The sequence below is a fragment of the Trichogramma pretiosum genome, unplaced genomic scaffold (genome assembly GCF_000599845.2).
Source record: "Trichogramma pretiosum strain Unisexual culture from Peru unplaced genomic scaffold, Tpre_2.0 scaffold5, whole genome shotgun sequence".
In the NCBI taxonomy this organism is placed as follows: Eukaryota; Metazoa; Arthropoda; class Insecta; order Hymenoptera; family Trichogrammatidae; genus Trichogramma; species Trichogramma pretiosum.
The window spans coordinates 1,120,963-1,141,392 of NW_019641672.1; the positions used below are offsets into that span (position 1 = coordinate 1,120,963).

Consider the following 20,430-nt stretch of genomic DNA (forward strand, 5'->3'; position numbering starts at 1 on the left):
TCGGTGTTTTGCAAGATATTGAACGCATCGCTTAGCAAATTTCTATGCGTACTTTTTACATTTTCAACTAGCTACTACTCAAGGCGCTTTGTGCACCTCAACTACTTTTTTTTAATTCCACAAAATGCTTTTTTTTATAGTTCACTTATATCAATTCGTTGCAAAACTAAAAAAACCTACCAACACTTACAATTCTTCAAATTTTTATTTTTCGCTTTCGTTTAATAAAAACTTTAACACGAATAACTCTTGCAGTATGAGCAATGTAGTTTCAGGCAATTTCGTCATTAATTCATATTTTTGATGAGTGCTGTAAATAACTTCGGTTTCGATGAGATGCCGCAGTTAATGACTACACAATTTGAGATCCTTTATCAATAAAAAAATCGAAATGAATTTTAAATTTCTTCTTTCAAACTTATCAATTTATAATTTTTTCATTTATTGTAGTTTAATGAAAAGTCTAAAAAATATAATGATAGAGAAAAAAATACTACAAATATGCTTAATATCGTCATCACGAGCTTTGAGCTGTAAAAGCCAAGCAAGTAAAGGCATAAATCTTCGTTCGCGAGGTCCTCCATAAGCTTCGTAATGAAGTGACTTTGGCATCCACCTGGAAAAGATAAGAAAAATGTAATGAATGCTCGGTAGAAAATCAGCAATGGCCCATGATAACAAGTATAATCACTGCATCCAAATGTGAAGGAACTAGACATCAAATCAAACGTTGATATCGTCTATGGAGTGACTTCAGTCGAAGACTTTATTGTTTGCTGAACGCTCCTTGGCACGTCACTATCGAATCAATCCAAAAAGAGCTGAATATTCCACCTATCGCGGCTTCGCCTCGGCGCCATTATCACGTGCATGCGGAAGTTTCATTTCTCCCCCTTGTAAGAAAATCTACTATATTAAGATGTGTCGTTTTATTCTATTACTAATAAATCTTTGAAAAAACAGTTTTTCTTTTTAATTTGGAGGAGAGAGGTCCCCGTAATAAAAACATAATTTAAAATAAAATTTTTTAAATGAAAAAAGTCTATAAATGATGAAGATGAATCTCATAAGTGTCTAAACACTCAGAGGGTTACCTTTTGATTTTCTGAGTTCGAAAGTTCGATTACTATCAATGAAATGGTAATAGGGGTTTTTTCTTTCATTGAAATGTAACTGCAGCAAAAGGGGAGACTTTCATGCTCATATAATTAATTTTCGATGCATAAAATGATATAAATAAGTTTATATTCTCAAGAACATTGTACACGATTTTATTTTCAAAGAATTTTACAAATGTAACTGTACAGAAATTATAGTTAAACTATAATTTTATGTATACATTAGATTGATGATATTTTCTAATTACAATTTTGAGACTGTTTTTAAATAATATCTGTTGCTAAATAATTTGGTACATTTGTACTCGATAAGAATTAAAATTAGGAAAATACAAAAGTATGGAATTTAATCGAAAACGAGACATTTTTTTAATTTTCACAGTAAATCGTTTTATGATTCTATTATTTTTTTCGTCAATATTTAAAATTATTATTGATATTAAAGGTTAAAACGCGGTTTCAAATTCCTTGAAAAGAAACAGTCACAAAATTGTAATGGACACTTATATCAGTTTGACTCTAACTTGAACTTTTTTTCAAACTATTTCACTGCATTATGAATTTGATTTTTATTTTTATCTTAATCTGCCGCAAGGATCAAATATTTTTACTCTTTATTTTGATAAATTAATAATTTTTAACAATGTTTAAGAGCTTTTAATAAGTTCTTTATAAGAATTGATTCGTCTTGACATTTGTTAGAAATAAATTTGATATCACGATCACTTGAGGTATTTGATATTTTGGAGTATTTTGCAATCCACATAATCTAAGGCTTATCATTTTTAAAGTGCTCAAAGACATTTGAACTTATGAAATGACCTTAGAGTAATTTTAAAACTTTTCATAAAAATGTTTCGATGCTATATTTTAGTCTTGCTAAACCATCTTTAGGCATGAGGAGTTATTACTTTATAGCAGTAAAAGTAGGAATAGTTTTGAATTTGTAAACAGTTTTTAATTTATCTACATTACATTCCTATAATTTTTTTGATTAAAAAATTATCAGATCATTCGAGTAAACATTTCATCACATATTACACATTATTAGAACTACGTTTAACATACATACAGAAATAAATTATCTATTAATCCCATCGTTGTATTAAAACAAATATCGAAGAAAATTCATATTTTATTAATTATACTTCGGCACAATCTTACAAAATTTCTTTCACAGCCTTACAGTACAGAAAGGTCTTTTTTTGAAATTCTCTCGTAATGCAATCTTTGACTCGCCTCAATGTTAGCTTATTGAGTATATTAACATATTAAAATCAAAAATGTCCAACACATGAATAAAATGAAGCGTCGATCTGAGAGATTCTTTATTATTGTGTCGCAAAGTTAAAAAAAATATATATATATACACGTAACCAAGCGAATTAGAAAGACGCGCAGTAACGAAAGAAAAAAAGTAATGTACAAATTCAACGATTCTAAAAGAAAAGGTCGACGCGCGATAATTTGCATTTTTCGAACAATCGAGCGAATTCGACATTGCGTTGAGAACAGCAACTGCGCAACGATGTGCTACTCAGTCAGCGAAACTCGGAACTGGTTTTGCGGAGCTCTGTAACTCGAGCGCCGTAATAACTTACAAGTGTATATATAATATACAATCACATGGTTGGGCTCGCGTACGCGTGTAGCCAAAAGCCGGCCTGCGCGTGTGTGTGCCATGAGTCGCCGCGAGCGCTTGGCTGCATTTGGCACGATTTCAATCGGATAGGTCTGACAAGCGGCACGCGTGCGGCAGCATCCGATTGTCAAAGACACTGATCGTACGCGTCCGTACGTAGATGCGATGCGTACACAAAATAGACGCGAAGAGCAGAGCCGGTATCCATTCACAATAGCGTATCAAAATGTTCGCCTAGTTCTATATTATGTATAATAATCGTAGAGATTCGGCAACAATCAGCAGCCTCGCTTATCTATAATACAATGTCTGTTTGTGTGTATATGCAGATATGGAGTGCTCGTGTGCGTTGCAACGATAACAGTCGATATACGTCGAGATGAGAGCTTCGCTCAGCGTCCCTCGCTCCGTATATATATATATCTATATATATTAAATATTATATCGTAGGTAATGGAAGTCGGGCCGTCGGTGCTGTATAAATTGATTTAGGAGACGAGGCCGGAGGCGCGTTAAACCGAGAGCGCGAGACCCAGCCGAGCCAGTACCATTTCCTTTCGCAGCCGCGTAATTTCCCAGTAGATGTCGTGAACTGAAATCATAATAATACGTGAGCCGCGAATCGCATTTACGATGAACGAAAATGCAATCGATTTGATAAACAGATGGCACCGATCGAATGCCATCCCCGTGCCTATGTACTCACTCGAACTTTTGACGAGGCCACGCTCGATGTAGCGCAGGTAATTCAAAAAATCGCACACCGCTATTATCTGCGAACGATGAAAACAAAAACGGGTTAGCTTGGCTGAATTTCGTAAAGCCAATGGGATAAAAAATTGTAACATTGTACTCACTCTATTGCGACAGATTTGTGATATACTGTGCCATTGATTCTCCTGATCTCCCATTCGCATCCGATAATGACACTGTCTCGGTGCTTCTAATAAGGCGCATTTTCTGCAAGAAAAAGTGATCGAGGGTATGTATCAAGTTGGCGAGACATTAATTAACTTTTGCTACTTTTCAAGAAAAAAGATACTTAGCACGAACTTAATTTATTTTGATTCTTTTACTCTTACTTTTATTTTAGTTTGTTCGTAAACGTTAAAAATTATAAAAATTGATCAATAAAAATAAAAGTCGAGCGTGTGATTGGATTCTCGAACTATTCCGATGTAGCGCGTATGCATTAGCAAATACTCACTTAGGAAAGCCAAGCTTGGCCTTGTCGCTGACGGCCTCGACGAAAATGATGCCGTCGAGCACGGCTTGTCTGACTTTCGTGGCCAGCTCGACGTTCGGAAAGTCGAGGCAGAGATCGATGTCCTCGCGGAAGATTCGCTCGATGAACGGATCGCTCTTGTCTACCGCGGGATTCTCCTTCCACCTGAGGAACTCGCTGTGGACGCGCGGATCGACCTCGACCCCGTATCCGCTCTCCTTTTCGCCTCGTTCTCTGCAAACGAGGATCGAGCCAAAAGTGTCATCTATCGAAACGGAATCGGAAGACCGCGTCCGCGAGTTATACGCGGCCGGATACTCACCGGTCTCTCTTGTGATCGCGCTCCCGCTCCTTGTCGCGCTCCTTGTCGAGGTCCCTCGTCTCCTGGGCGAAGAACTCGTCCTTGGAACCGGTCCTGGCCGGTTGGTCGGCGGCCGGCAGCGTGGTCCTCTGCTCGCGCATCGGCGAGTCCGGCGGCGAGCTCTCGCGGCCGTACTTGAGATTGAAGTGCGACGGGGAGCGCCGGTGCTTCTTGGCGAATATGCCGCTCTGGTGGCCGTGATGGTGGTGGCAGTCGTCGCAGCAGCCGCCGCCGCCGCCGCCGCTCGACGCGCCCCCGGCTATCTGGGGATGCAGGTGCGGATTCGGCCGGGCGGGCGTCGACGTCAGCACGAGGGTCTTGAGGGCCGCGACCTCGGCGGCCAGCACCTCGGACTTCATGCGACTCTCCTCGAGCAGGCGCTCGGCCGTGGCCTGGCGCTGATTCGCCTCGCGCACCATGTTGTGCGCCTCCTGCGGACCATGTTTATCCAATTAGAGCCTGTCGGCTCGTCCCTAGGCGAGCTTTCGCGAGCTTTTGCCCGAACTAACTCGATCGAGCTCGCAACGGGCTCGTTTTCATCGCGATCGTGCTCGGTTCGATCGTGCGTGATGTAACTATACTAACTTGAAAAAGACTCGCCGTGAGCTCTTCGAGCTCGGCCTCGACGTCCTGCCTGATGCGCGACAACCTCGACACCTCCTCGTCTTTGAGCTGGAGCTGCTCGTGGGCGCGTCTCAGCTCCTCCTGCAGTTTCAGCAGCTTCGCCTCTTGCGCGTTCAGAGCCGAGTTCGTTCGCTCCCTCTCGCTCGCTGCATCGTCGGACTCTTTCTCTCCTTCTTTATCCGCGATGCCATTGCTCAAGGGCAGCTGCTGCTCGTCCCCGTTGCTCGAGGATCCTTCGCTTAGCTCGATCTGAAAAATTCGAATCGATTACGCATACGCTGACGTACGATCGATGATCGACGAGCTGCTTATTTTCCAAGCGTCGTTGGCAGAAGTCGCGCGCGAATGGGCACGTCCCCCCGTGAAAAATTTTGTAACGCGGCTTTTCGAACTTTCCCGTTTTCAAAGCTCACTGAAACGCACGTGTCATATGAAGTATGATATTTACGTAAAAATGTGCCTTGTAATTGATATGGAAATTCTCGAGATATCGTGGAGCCGCGCTGCAACGTCGACTAGATACGTCATTCGAAATAGTTTCGCGAATAAAATTTATAGCGGTACATTTAGGTATGTACATATGCGCACTCGGCTCGGCTCGAGATATATTTTACTCGCTTGTCGAGTATGAGTATACGAGACATAACGAAATTTTAGGCACGTAAAAAATGTTCCTCTCGAACGAGCCCCGAGTCTTGCTGCGCGGACGATTCAAATATATATATGTAAAACGTGTAAAACAACGACGAGATAGCAAGCGAAGTCAAAAAAAAATCAATGCTCGTTTTGTGTGAGCCTCGCGCTTGCATCGCACGCGCAAGCGTGAAATTAATTAAATTTCATACATATATAAAAGAATGCGCGCAAATGTTTGGTAGCGAGAAGAGAAAAATAAAAAATTACGGGATAAAATTTCATATTAATTAATAACGTGGCCTGCCTCGACTCGATCAGCCGAGTGGATTAATCGCCGTACTACACATTTATATCGCTGCGAGCCGCGCAGGCCAACAAATCACGCAGGAGCAGTGGCTTTTCCCGAGCTTTAAAAGCTTTGTTCGTGACGTATTGCTCTCCTTTTTACCTTGGCGCATTTCAAATGTACTGTTATATATAAAGCGCTCTATGGGATCGTGAGCCTCTGCAGCCCGGTATGTACACTGATTTAGAGCCGTCGCCATTTCAATAGAACCAACTTTTCGTCATTTATACCTCTCTTCGATCGTATTTTTTTTTCTTTTTTATATACACAGCGACAAGGGTGAGAGAGCTTTACCGTGTTTAATCGGAAACTTTTTGCCATAGGTATCGAAAGTTGGATGCGAATTTGATGCCGGTGCGAGAATGATTTGTACACGAAGCCACGGGAGCATCGGATAAAAGGAAAAAAATTCCTTCCGTATATAGAAAAATGTACCGTCCGAGTGTGCATATGAGCTCGTTGGAGCCTCGATCGTTGCGCAATACATCATCGTATAAATATTAACTGCTCGACCCGACGACGTAATGTTTATGTAATTGAACAACAACAACGAGAAATTTGACACGTACGGCACGTGCGTGTACGTGTATACCTACTTTTATGTCTGTGCCCCTTCATCGAACGAGGTGAATGCTCGCTACGATAGTTAACGGCCGTAAACATTTTTAATTAGATACAAAGAAATACTTATATTTGTAAAAAGTGCGCAGCTCGTAGGTTCGAACAAACCTCTGAACGAATTTCGACGCGCTATGCGTGGTACACGATACGGCGATCGTGACCTTTTCTCAAAGCCCCTTCTAAAACTTTCTTTTTCATCGTTCAGTAATGTATATCAACTGATTCAGTATGGAATAATCGATACGTACGAGTTTCTCTTTTTTCTCTCGACTCGAATATCAATAAATGTGTCTCACTTACACATCGATAAATACGAATCGGCGATGTTGACGTATTTAAGTAAACAACGATAGCTTCCATACAGCTATTAAAGATCGCGAGCGAGCTCGTAACGATCGACGCACATACGCGCCAAAAGAGTATAGGATTTACTCACGTCGAGGGGCTTTGCATCGTCTTGGCCAGCGGTCGAGGAGTCGCGCAGAGTTTCACCGTTGCACTCGGCCGGCGATTTCTCCTCTGGCAATCGTCGATCCAGTGGTTGCTGCGACTTGGCCGGTGCAGCAGCCGTGTCTCTGCCGCACTCCTTGTCCGAGCCGGCCGAGGCTCGTCTACGCGCCAACACTCCTCGCGGCAACGAGCCGTTGTTGTAGCTCAAGATCGACATGGACTTGGTTGAGCTGCGAATTACGACACTCGACATATCAGCACAGGCGCTTTCGACGAATATGTTTCTATAGGTTTGATAATGCGTAAAACGTACCTCTGCCTGCAAAGCTTGGAGTCGTCCTCGTCGAAGAGGCCGGTGGGCTCGTTCTTGCTCTCGTCCTCCTCGTTGTCGTAGCCGAAGAGGTCCGTGGCGGCGCGGGCCAGGTCGCTCTTGACCAGTATCGTGTGCGACTGGTGGTGGTGGTGGTGGTGGAGCGAGCCCAAGCCGGCCCCCAAGCCGGCGCAGCAGTCGGCCTCGTCGGCGTACATGTCGTCCTCGTCGGTGGTGTACTCCTCGTCGCCGGTGGTGCCCGTGCTGCCGGCTCTGCGGTGCTTCGTCGTCAGCGGCCTGTAGGCGTACTCGCTCTGCGCGATCATGGTCGCGCCGGCCGCCGAGCCGTCGCTCGACTCCATCGAACTCGGCTGCTGCTGCTCCTGCAGTTGCACCGACTTCATCACAACGACCGCTCGCGCCGACTCCTTGCTCTTGCGCGAGGCCTAATCGCTGCACCTGCGACAAAAACCAAAGCCATTCGTTCGTTACTATATTTATTTAATCGAATTCGACTTCTATTTACAACATCAATGTCATATTCATCGATCCACTCGTACAATATTTAGAGTTAAGAGGGATTCGAATAAACTTATATTAGTTTCCAATCGAATTACTGTTCATCAATAATCATGGAATTTATCTTTGACATGTGTAGCTCATCATCCACTAATTATAACGAAAATGCAATTGAAATTTAAACATGAATTTCCTTATTCAGTTTCCCAAGTAATTTCGTGTTATAGGATCCATTAGAGTTGTGTCTAGAGTTGTGTCTAGAATATTGGTTAATGTAATTTTTTTCTCTTGGGCAATAAATTAAACTTATAAAAAAAAAATCGTCAAACCACAGTAAAAGAAATTGTCCATTACACGAAGAAAATTGCGTCTCATATGGCCTATTTGAAATACGAAACGCTGTTTTCTCAGAAAATTTTGTCGAGCACAAGGATTAAGTCTATATTAAAACGCTATCAATGCAAATAACATATTTCTAATCGATACATTGGTGCATATTAATTTGATTTTTCTAGCTTAACTTCATCGTAATAACTTATAATTTAACTGTTGCCTAATTCATCGGTATAAAAGTTCATCGTTAAAAAGTTGAGATTAAAAACAAAAGTTGCGGTAATGTTCGATCGAACTATGTACTTTGCACAGCAGCCCAAACGGCGCAAAACTAATTTACGAGTAAACCTGGTATAAGTGCCGCTATGCAAATTACGCACGTGTATCAAAATGTTTGCAGATAAATGAATCGTAAATAACGTTCCGCGCGATCCATTAATTTAATTTTATCAACGATCTTCATTGTTTCAAAAAGCCGGGCTACATCCTTCTCGGTGCTTTGCGGTAATTTCTCAACTTTTCGGAGAGCGTAATTCGCGCGCATAACGCGTGCCATTAATGCCGAGCACTGCAGGTACATACATACATAGGTGCGTAAAGCCCGAGCCAGGAAAGTAAGTAGCAATCGTATTTCACGGTCCTCGCGGTAATTTTCGGATTATTAAATTTTGGCGCGCCACGTGTTACCTCCAATTCCAGGCAGGCAGCAGCAGGTTCTTTGTGCGATTTGTCTCTCCCTCTCTAGCGCTATAGAGCTCGGGTAAAAGTTATAACTTGGCTTTATTACGTTGCAAACAATTTTTTGGCACAAGGCACGTGAACTGATTCCGCTGTATCACGCTGCATCGTGAGACACCGAGCATCGTTCTTTAACTGCGACGTCTTTGGCGCGTTTCAAAAGGACACCGAATCAGAGACAGACAAATCAATGAGTCGAGAAACTTTTATAAGTCGAAAAGATCGCTCACAAAAGATTTTTTCTCCTTTTGACCGATGACATTGCATATATTATAGTTAAATGGACACAACGAACGATATCGTGCGCCATAAATTACGGTACAACGCAGTAAACAAAAAAAAAAAAAAACAAAACAAAGCAGGCCGAGGGGAAATCCATAAGCACGACAACGCGAGCACGAGTCACTGTGCTCACAAAACAAAAAAGTGAGAGAAAAAAAGGAAAAATGTCGCAATAAATCGTTTCTGATCGCTCGCGGGCCCACAGGTGCCGCATGCAACGCTATAGGCCTCCGTGAATGTTATTGCAATTAGTCATCTATAACGGCGCTTTGCGTATGACACACGTATATTGACGAATCTGTCATCGCTGGCTGTGATAATGAACGTACACACGCGGGCACAGTCGAGAGCAGAACTATTCAACAGAATCAAAAACAAGAGAAGAAAAAGAGGACAACTTTTTCGAGCACGCAACTATATTCTCACGATAGTTTCCTATATATGTGTAATGCTACGTTATATTATTGTATGGTGTATACTTATTGAAGGCGGCGCGGGTCAAAGCTCCATATAGGCAGGCGAAACCTGCGCGGAATCGTGTGCTTTCCCGCGTGCGATGCGAGTGCGCGAGGCGAGTTTCTTTGGGCACAGACGCGGCGTTTGTGTTGCGCAACGGTTACGCGCCTCTCGAGCGAACGACGCATTTTTGCTCCGTAAGCCGCGTACGAACTACGAGGAAAATGAACAGAATGAACAACGCGTAGCTTTGCTACTGTAACAGGAGCGATGACTTTATTTTCGACTCGAAATTCACACCTATAAAGTAAAAAGGCGACGTTAAAAATATAACGTAAGCAGTAGAGCTAGTCGAGTCCCTATAGAGCAGGTGTATACAGTGATACGAGAGATAAATTTTTCTCTAAAGCAATACAATCCAAAGAGATGCCAACAGAAGCCAGACTTTCTCCAGCGCAATTTGGCTAATTAAAAAAGCACAATCTCGAGCACTACAACAGGGTAATTTATTCGCCGGCGAATGAAAAAGTGGCGCGCGTACAAAGGAAGCTTTTGAAATTCGCCCGCCATGCGCTCGTATACATAAGATGAGACGCACCGAGGAATCTCGAAGGTGCGCGATTGCAAAACACAAGTGTACGTATATATACCGCTAATCAAGATCACACGCCCGACTATAAAATTGTTTCTCCCTCTTAGCCGCGCGGCTGGCTGCGTTCACCTTTATATTATGAAATGTGTATTATATGCTGTCGAGCTTTTTTCCAATGCGGCACGTACACAGCCGTACGCGCGCGCGCGAGAATACGCGCATCGCGTGAAAGTTCGATATTATATTATGGTCGATAGAGCAGTACGCGATTCGATTACGATATATACCGCATGGAAAAAAAATGCAAAGTATGCACGCTGACAAGCAGCACGTGCTAGGTTCAATAGGCGCTGTAGCTGCAGTCGAGCGCCGAGAGAGAGAGAGAAAGAGAGAGTTTTGCGCAAGCGGGCCCGGCAGATGAAATGCCTGAAACAATGGGGATGTGTGCCTCCAAACGTGCAGCAGCAGTGGCACACGCGGTTCTTAATCATAGCAGTTGTAAGAAGCTCAACAGTCGCTTCCAACTATAATTCATATCATCTGTTGAGCTCTCTCTCGCGAGCAGCCAACCGTTCCTCCTCCTTTTGCAGCTACGATATATTGTATTGTGTGTCTCTTGGCGCTGCAGCTCGCGAGCTTTTCAGCGTATTACATACAGTTTGTGTGTGTGTACTGTGTGTGCGAGTGTAGGTACGCGCATTTTAATATCTCAAAACTTTCGCCTCGCGAGATGCGTGCCATTTTCAACGAGGGGCACTATACTCGTTTTGAATATGTGCGAGTTTGTGCATAATGTGAGTCTGTATAAATCGCGAAAGAGACAGTTTTCTTTATAAAAACGACTTTCCATGCCACGTCGTTGCGCCGCTTCTGCTGCCGAGCGAGAAAGCCGTGCGCTCGAGAAAAGATGTGTAACGCGACGAGGAAGCTTTTAACACACTTTTCGTACACTTCTCGCGGAGTGATGAATGTATCCCATCATTTCCATTGTAAGCCAGCGAGGCTAGGAGCGATGCGCGATGAGCGTTTATTTTCCAAATTGTACTTGGAAAAGAGTTTGAAAAAAGATTTTGCAGCGACGTTCGTGTACGTTGCATAAAATCACACAAATACTCGTTAGCAATAATATTATAGATGCGATTTCGGAGTGATTCAAACGGAACCGTGAAAGTAGCATTATTTGCTCATAATTTCATCGCAATGGCCAATCTACTGGAATGTTCAATTTACTTCCATTCACAAATAGATAATTACATATAGTTGAGAAGATGCGCATTAGAGTCCAAGCTTTTTTCTTTCATCTCATAAAAAATTTCTTGGCGCAGCATCATCAAGAGCCGAGCAAATGATCAAACCATTAGACCATCGGAGAGCGCATTAAATGACAATATGCTTTTCTCGGCGAGCAAATTTTCTAAAATTAAATCTCTCCTCGTCGGCCGCTACTAATGACATGTAAAATTTTCACATTCGCGCAAAGTTCCTCCCTTTTCGGATTCCCAAATGTACAATAACACGAGTAGCAGTAGACCATTACGTCGGAGAAAAAGAAGCGAGTGGAATCTGCCAGTCGTTAACAATACTTTGCCGTAATGTCTTTTCTCTCTCACTCTCTCTATTTCTTTTGCGCGAGGCGAGTTCTCTCTTTTACCTAATATTATTTCGCCTCATTAAAGAAAGCTCTTTGGCCTATCTTGTAAATTGCGCCGACTCTATATACTACGAGGGGTCGAGCTTCGACTGTTTCCTTGTATCATTATTGCGTTTCTCTCATTTTACCCCGGCATCTTTTCTGTATAAAAAGTTTTATGACTCGGATATAGATGGGCTCCTAATGAAGCCACCGAGTTTTCATGTACGAATATAGGGGTTACAGGTCTAACAAAAAAAAAGTTTCATAAAAAGAGTAAACAGATGGGACTTTTTTTATCAGTTGCGTCGAGCATTTTTTACAGCGTTCACTATATATACGGAACGAAACTACGGTGGATTTTTTTTCGCCACGGTATTGTTTGGCAAGTTGAAAACCAATACTTCAATTAGTGGCTCGAGTTGCTGCTTACGTTTTGGTTCGAAAACTTGTGCAAAACAAGCTGTAAACACGTAATGTTTACGATGATACTGGCAAGAAATTAAGATAAAGGTCGTCCGCAGTTGAATAAAAGTTTAGTAAGTGTATTTTCCATTCAACGTTGTGAGTAATTTTCATAAATATGCATGACAAACGTCGAACACATCACGAGCATACTCGTGATATGTATTGGATCAATTAACACGTCGGTTCGTTCAACGTCGTGGCGTTTTATGGCGTCTTTTACCGTAAAGCCGCGTATATATACAGATACCGGTTATCGAATCGAAAGAAAGAAAAAAAAACTAGCCGGCAGTCTATTCACGAGAGTTTCGCAATGGATAACTCGTCGAGAGTCGCCCCGTATACATTTTCCGTACGGCAACTTTGAAACTCGTCTCTCGTAACGCACGTGTAAAATCGTTACGACTCGTGTGTGAGTTTTTGTGCGTTGTATCGTCGCTGCTTCTGCCCGAGTGTATATGCATCGTTGCTCCGTTACGAAAGCGGCGTATTGCTTTGCTCTGCGCCAATCTTTATCGTTAACAAGCTCGACTATACATAGCCCCGCGGTCTCGGTAATTTAGACTCCTAAGGCGTTTTATAAGTTACGTGTGTGTGTACGAAGCTGGCTCTGTGCACTAGTTTTCACTGCGAGCCCGAACGACGAGAAGTTTCAATGAATTCATGGAGTTGTCAAATCTTTTTGCCCCTTGATAAAATTCCTCCGGGTGCGAGGCGAAGCGAGAAATTAATTAGAGCTTTGAAAAATTCTCCTATCCGAAAGCTGGGTCACCTAGTCAAATTGCTCAAGTTCACATTACACAACAAGTTTTTCATTTGCGACGGGGCCCCGGAATTCGATTATGCTCAAGATGAAAAATCTGGGTTAATCTATGTCAAATTCAGTTATTGTTTGTAGTAAGTTTTATACATCTCGAGCGGGATATCTTCTGATTTCATATAATCAATAAATTAGTCATGAATTTTGAATTTTTCTTGTGCATCATTCAACATTATACTTGCATGTTTAAAAAAAAAAAGTAGACAAAGACTTACAAATTATATGTTAGTCTATCTTAAAAAAACACGAGCGTATATCGCATTGACGTTTTCATTAGTCAGAGCGTTTTGATGAATTTTCATTTCTGTTTGCGAATATTTAATAAGTCCTTCCTGCGCGCGGAGTCAGCAGTTATTGGTAATTTCTTATTAAACCGGACGGCGCATATTTTCCTCATTTTTCAACGTATTTCCCACTCTACTCGCTGCACCTGTGCAGCGATATATTCGCACCGCAAGGCGCAATGGCATCATCCTTCGAGTCGGTGATTTATAACCGATGTCTGCAGCTCGGTTTCCTCTTTTGGTTTTTTTTCCTTTTCCCAACGTTCCCACAAAGTGCGTGAAAAAAAATCAATTTCCCACAATTTTTTTATTTTTCCAGAACTGCAAAAACACGTAAATCTATGTTTTTTTTCTGAAGCTTTGATCCTCTCTCTCTCCCCGTTTATTACAAGTATGTCTGTTACATATCTTTTTTGGGAATATTGCAAGAGCTAGCTAGCTAGCAGCGCAGTCGGCGAAAAATATATTAGCTCAGCTTCCTCTTCGGCTTGGATTATTTTACGCTACATTCGAGTAAAAAATGTCTACTCCACTGTTTTTTTTTTTTTGAATCTCGGCTAGCTCGGAATTTTCCAACGTTTACAGCCTGTCAAGTATTCTTGAGGGGCAGACCCTTTCAGTTTTCCTTCGTTGTTCAATACCTTTTTACCATTAATACGATGTAACATGGTTTAATGGCTTGTCAGCGCAACTATACGTTGACGTTTACATTATCGAGCAATTGGTTTCACGTAGCAAGTTCAGTTGACTACTTAAAAGTGAAAATGTGTATCGAACTGATTTACAATCAAGTATTTAAGTTTGAAGAATTGAAATAAGTTGACTGTAACACTCGTAATATATGTATATAAAAAAAAAATGTTAATAACTGCAAGCGGCACTAGTCAGCAATGTAGCACCTATATTATTCGCAGTCTGCTGCTTACATAACGAAATTTGAAATAAATGTAAGTACGCGCCGCGTTAAAAAAGAGTCACGTTGCTGGCCCGCTCGAATATAAAATATACACACACCCGCACGACACGAAGAGGCAGTCGAGTATTAGAAGAAGAAAATTTATATTATATACAGAGGCAGTCGAGACGCCGGGGCGCTTTGCCATATACACTGCACTCGTGTGCTGCATTGGAGCGTACCCAATGATTCAGCTCTCGCGATCGCGTGTGCGTGCGTTGTTTGCATGGCCGTTGCAAGTGTATGTATCGTATGTGTATGTAGCACGTGACATTTTTTGGCCGAGAGATACGAGTTCGTACATTTCCGAAGCGCACCAACATCCATATTGCGATGCCGCATGTATATATGCAGACACTGCACATCGCGCGCTACATAGATGCGCGGGAGCGCAGAGCGTGTGGGAAAAATAGTATACATAATATATATACACCTATAGTTAGACACGTGAGGCGAATTTTCAATAGCTGCTAGCAGTCGAAATTTCGAAAGTATCCAAAGCAATTGCCAAGAAAAGAATTTATTCTCGGATCGGCCAAGTCGAAGGCACGACTCTCGGCATACTCGCGTATATAATTGCAAGTTCTATTTGAGCGAGCCTCGCCCACGCACACGTATACGTAGCGTCGCGAGTACGAATCGAAAGATGAGATCGCGACGTTCGACGCTGCATATCGGCAAACTCTCTTTGCGCCTAATGCATGTACATATACATCGTTGCAAATGCTCGAGCTCGACGACGCGCAGTACGCGCAATCCATCGTATCTGCAGCGCCGATGAAAAGCAACGATTGCGCGCTCGAGAGCTTCTTCGAGACTGCTATGTACGCTGCGCATGGGTACATAGCGACGCAGGATAATTACACTCGCGCGTGCGATTGCTCGCGGTTTCGTAAATCTTTTTGCGTTTAGCCGAGGATCGCGAGCGAGCGAGAGTGCACGTGTACCGCGCAGAGTCATTCGTATATCGAGACAGTCTCGCTCGAGATTCATCGCCGATCAGTGTATATGTAATCTCCGAGCGCGCGGCTACATTACGACTCTGCGCAGCGCCTCTGAAATAAAGACACGAGCTAATGTTCTCGGCATAATGGTTGGACAAAGGCCTTGGCAATTTAAAAAAATGCATAGTTATGCACGCGAGTGCACGAGTGTGTGTATAGCTGCGCGCGCGAGGCGTGATTCGTGCGTTCATTGTCTGCCCGCGCGCGCTCGTGATTTTCTCTCTCTCTCGCTAGGCTGTGCTGCTACAGCCCGCATGCTGAAACGCAAATATGAATTTGCGCGCGATCGGCGTATGTAATAAATCTAAAATGCACCGACCGCGAGCAGAAAGTCTCGAGCGCCCAGCAGGTGAACGCACCGAGTCGAGCGAGTGCACATTCAACGGAGTCTATACGTACTACGAGCATCGAGAATTAGTCTTTATTATATAGGATACGTGCTTGCTCTCCGCGGCTACCAGATAAGGGGATATAGGATTATAATCGTGCATGAATATTTTTATTGGCGCGCGTATCGGCGAATGTGCCGGAATGGTGTGCGCACTTGAGTATGCTCCGTATGTGTGGCTATAAACGCAGCTTTCCTCGCTTTCTAACGCGTCTTTAATAGGAGTATACGGTGGTGTATATATTATATGTAGGCGCGAGCTCGGCACGCGGTGAAATTGCCGATGCACGCGTGCGCTTCCGTGCGCTGCAGCCGTTTCTGCGCTACGCACTTTCCAAAGAAGCGTCGGCTGCGCGTCGTACACATATTCAATAAAATTCAAATTGTCGTCTCTCGTCGCGTATATAGGAGCATCGATACATCACGCATTTATAGCGCGAACAAATTTTTCTTTCTTTTTTTTTTTTTTCATCCTCGGTCGAGCGTTTACGGCGATAGTAAAGGGTAAACGGGATTCGCTCCGACGGCTCGAAATCTCTGCCTCGCTTCGCTTCTCGACTCGTTAATACGTATATATAGGTAGGTAGTATATCGTGGATACACGAGCACCTTGTATATACATACAGCGTGGAATGTTCCCCTTCGCTATAAAGAAAAGATAAACGCCGCAGACTCGGCGAGTGCACGCATAAAGCAACGATACACGGGCGCGCGTATACACATACATTATAGGAGCTGCCTATATACGCGACCAGCTTCAACAGACCATCGCACTGTGCACTACGTTGAGATGTACAATATATATATATATATATATATACGATTATTACCATACGTATATACGAACCGACTGATTACGCCTCTCGATGGACATTGACGCGCGCGCGAAACTGAATTCCGCCACGATTATCTCTCTCGTTTCGATCTCGATGCGGAAATGTGAGAAAAAATTCAAGTCGAACGCGCGGGAAACGCTCGACTATGGAGTTTCGCTCGCGGTTGAGTTTCGCTTTTTCCAATATTCGTATAGGTGCGGAGCACGATACATGTCGCGCGCGACATAATATTAGACCGGGACGCGTCGTCACTCATCGTCGCTGTTGTCATTATCATTTGTTTCATCGAGACATCTCCTCGAGACTACATACAACGTGCATTACGCAAGCGGCGGCCACTGCTCGTACACATAGCGTCCAAATGACGCTACTTTTTTTCTTCCTCTGGCTTTTCTGCCGCCGAGCGCACGTGAGAAACGATGTCCCTCGCTCCTAAGCGTACAATGAGGAGCCCCCGTAGCACATTTACGTAGGCGCGCGCGCGCGCGAGATCGTATACCAACGCCCATGAACACATTCTCGGCTATATCATTAAGCGCAATTACGAATTCGCTTCGTGAGAAATTCCTGCCTCGCGAGACGTTCGTACGGAGTGCAGCGAGAGGTAAGCACGGTGCGCGAGAGACGTCGCGCTGCTCGACGATCCTGCGCTGTACACACATACATACGTGTACGCTGCGATTACAATGTGGCAAGTTGCATTTAGCCCTGATCTCGTTCGAGAGAAGAAAAAAAGAGCCGAGTGCACGAGCGGCGTTTCATCGCGTTCGCGTGTCGCCGCTCTTATACTACATGCAGTTTGCCGACTTCTTTTTCTCTGTGCGCGCGCAAAGATCAATGCCACACAGCAACACATGCATCTCTGTATATATACCTTACATGCTGCTGTACACAGCTTCGGCCGATAGGCACACGCAATATCGACAGCTCGCCGCGAAGAGTCTCTTAGTTGGATTATAATATACAGAGAGAGAGAGAACGTAAGCGACGATCGCGTGTCAGGCTGCACTTTTGCGTACATCGTTCATTTGCTCGGCTGAAAGCTTACTCGATGGAAGCTTTAATTCGGTGGACGACTACGCGTCGTCGAGCGAGCGAACGTAATCGACGCGTAGCACGAGATGAGACGCTTCGTCGAAGGTCTGTATCGAGCCCTTCGTGCGTATATGCCGCACACTTATGTATAGGCTCGTATATATCGGATCGTCGGCGCGAGAATGAAACTTTGCCAATCTCTCGGAAGATCGCCGCGCGACCTTCACCTCCGCGTGAGCGAGAGACACGCTCGAGAGAGAGAGAGAGAGAGAGAGACAGAGACAGAGCCAGAAAGAGAAAGAGCTCGCGCACAGTTTGGCACGTCGCGCAAACATGCTGCACTCGGACAAAACAAACGGCAGCTATTTGCTTCCTCGTCTCCTTCCCTCCCTCTCTCTATCTCTCTCTCCCTCTCGCGCAGCTCTCGCAGCTCTATCTCTGTATGTACATCGTCGTGTTCGTCGTAATACGCACAAAGAGCGATGAGATTAAAAATAGCCGGGCGCAGGCGTTGCTCCAAATTCGCGCGACAACTTTCGAGTACTTGCTCGATTTAAAAAACGATCGCGAGACGCCCATCGAGAGTGCGCTCGGCGTCAAGGGAGCTGGATCGAATTTACGCGAGTGCCGTACGCGCTCATAAATATATACTCACCGATTTATTTGTTATTCGCGCAGCGGCGCGCGTGCGGGTTTTTCTCGGTGCTGCAGCGAGAATGTCTGTATAATAACAACGAGCAGCTTGGCTGGCGGCTCAATGTAGGCGAACGGCAGCGGTACAAGCAGCATCAGCAGCGGCGAGAGCCTCGGGCAACGTCGCTCGACACCGATACATTCGATTGGAGAAGTCGCACGACGCACTCAAAACACAAACACAGACACACACACAGAACACTCGCACACAGCTAACAACATACACATGGACTTAAGAGGCGCAGAAGACGTATGTAAACAAGAAGATCGGAGCAGACTCGTTGCGTGGATGCATCCTCTTTAGGCGTTGTTGTACGTCAAGCTTGTGTCATCGAGCTGAGCTGCGACACATCAAACGCACGTGTGTCACGGATATGTACGCACACACACACAGCGACGAGCACGTAGTAGTTAGCGCGATATTTGACAAGTCGCGTGTATGTGCGCTACGATTACAACAATTTCCAGCTGCAGAGAGAGAAAGAGACAAACAACGAAAAAAGTGAATAAACGTAGCGCAGTTTATGTTATTGTTGACGCGTTCGACGCACCCTATATATGGAATAAACACAATACAGATACACAACAACACGGCACACGACACACACGGACTCACTGATGCAGGCTTTGCTGCTGCTGCTGTGCTGCACCGTAGTAAAAAGCAGCAGCTATATGTACGTGTATACTACGTAGACACACGCGAGGCACTGCTCTGCCTCTCTCGAGTGAGAGGAGAAAGGAATTCAAAGCGCGTCTCTGTATGTATAGCGTACGTGTGCGGCGCTATACTATAGATCGTTTATGTGTGTGTGAGTTTTAAAAAGCCAAGCCGGAGAACGGAGCTCTCTCTCTCTCTCTGCGGCGCGGAGTTGCCGACTGCGCTGCGCTGCTCTGCACACCTTACTTCGCGCAAAGTCAGGCGGCGACTGGCTCCGCTGACCGTATAAAACGCTGTGCGCGAGCTCGCTGCTCGCTTCGTTCTCTCTTCTTTTTTACGCTCGCTTCTCCCCTTCTTCTATTTCGCTCGGATTTCGTGTATACACACATACACGATAGCCTGTATTATGTGTACGCTCGGTACGCCTGTCTTTCTCCGCGCTCTGTGCAGCTTGCGGAGCCCAAAGCGCCGATATGTAAAAGCTTCGACCGTGGCCCTATAGAAAAGAGAGATTCGGCTTATTTCGAAAGATTGACCGTGCTTACATTTGTCGGACGCTCTATAGTACTCGTGTCTACGCGACACGAAGTTCAAAGCTCGACGCCAACGATTTCTTATGTTTTTGGAAGCATTATGATGTTTGACTTTTCGTTAGCCGCGCACACTTCGATCGAATACGTCCCTTCGCGTAAGTTCGCGTTAACTCGTTTTAATTCAAATCGTCATAGCTGAAATCCGATCTTAGACTTTTATAATGCTCCGAGCTTTATTGTGTCAGAGTGCAAGGCAACGAAGAATCGACGCCTCCGCCGAGTTTTTAATCTTTTTATTAAAAAATAAGCTTACTCGGATGCCCCGTGGCGTGATTTTTCACGTTTATTCTCGCTCGAGCTTTCGAGCGTATGCCGCGCGCTGATGCACCACAGCATTTTTTTTTTTCATTATTATACTATGTTCCAAGTGTATGTTTCAATAGTTACGCGTACGTAACATTTGCTTATACAAACAGGTGGGTAAACTAACTAGACAAGTTACATGTATAAGAGAGTGAGAGAGACGCATATAGCTTCTCCAGAGGCAAGTTTAATCGAGCTTATTTGGCTTCTGTTTCTAGATAAGCTGCGCGTAATGTCGTGTATGTCGTCGTCGACGCTGCTGCTGCTACTGCTACTCGACCTCCTTCGCTAACTTTGACTAGATTTTGTTCGCATATAGCTTGATCGGTCCTATTTGAACTTCACAATTGCGTTGTCCGTTTGTGCACGTACTCTAATGCAGTGACAACGGTATAAGGCCGATGAAAAGATTATAGGGCTGTACTAGTACCTGATTTTTCGAGCTTAACTCGACTTGAAGCCAACTCGTAATCGATTATGTGGCAAAAATTGTTCTGTATGAGTTTTCTTATA

The 20,430-nt window shown here is 44.1% G+C and overlaps 1 protein-coding gene across 3 annotated transcripts in view; it reads right to left on the reverse strand.

The window, feature by feature from the left end:
- Positions 1-1,241: 1,241 nt before the first annotated feature.
- The window catches only part of LOC106650346 (guanine nucleotide exchange factor for Rab-3A-like), a 43,574-nt gene continuing 24,385 nt past the window's right edge, over positions 1,242-20,430 (reverse strand). The window contains exons 1-9 of one of the 3 annotated variants that reach the window (XM_014368290.2): positions 18,980-19,297; positions 7,337-7,792; positions 7,010-7,253; positions 4,932-5,219; positions 4,308-4,777; positions 3,968-4,219; positions 3,618-3,720; positions 3,467-3,533; positions 1,242-3,352 (exon numbers count right to left, since the gene is read on the reverse strand). In XM_014368290.2, the coding sequence (XP_014223776.1) occupies positions 3,273-3,352; positions 3,467-3,533; positions 3,618-3,720; positions 3,968-4,219; positions 4,308-4,777; positions 4,932-5,219; positions 7,010-7,253; positions 7,337-7,737 (1,905 nt within the window). In that variant the 5' untranslated portion in view covers positions 7,738-7,792; positions 18,980-19,297 and the 3' untranslated portion in view covers positions 1,242-3,272. Of the gene's footprint in view, positions 3,353-3,466; positions 3,534-3,617; positions 3,721-3,967; positions 4,220-4,307; positions 4,778-4,931; positions 5,220-7,009; positions 7,254-7,336; positions 7,793-18,325; positions 19,298-20,430 lie in introns of those variants that run through there. The other 2 variants (XM_014368288.2, XM_014368289.2) reach the window with 2 other exon arrangements.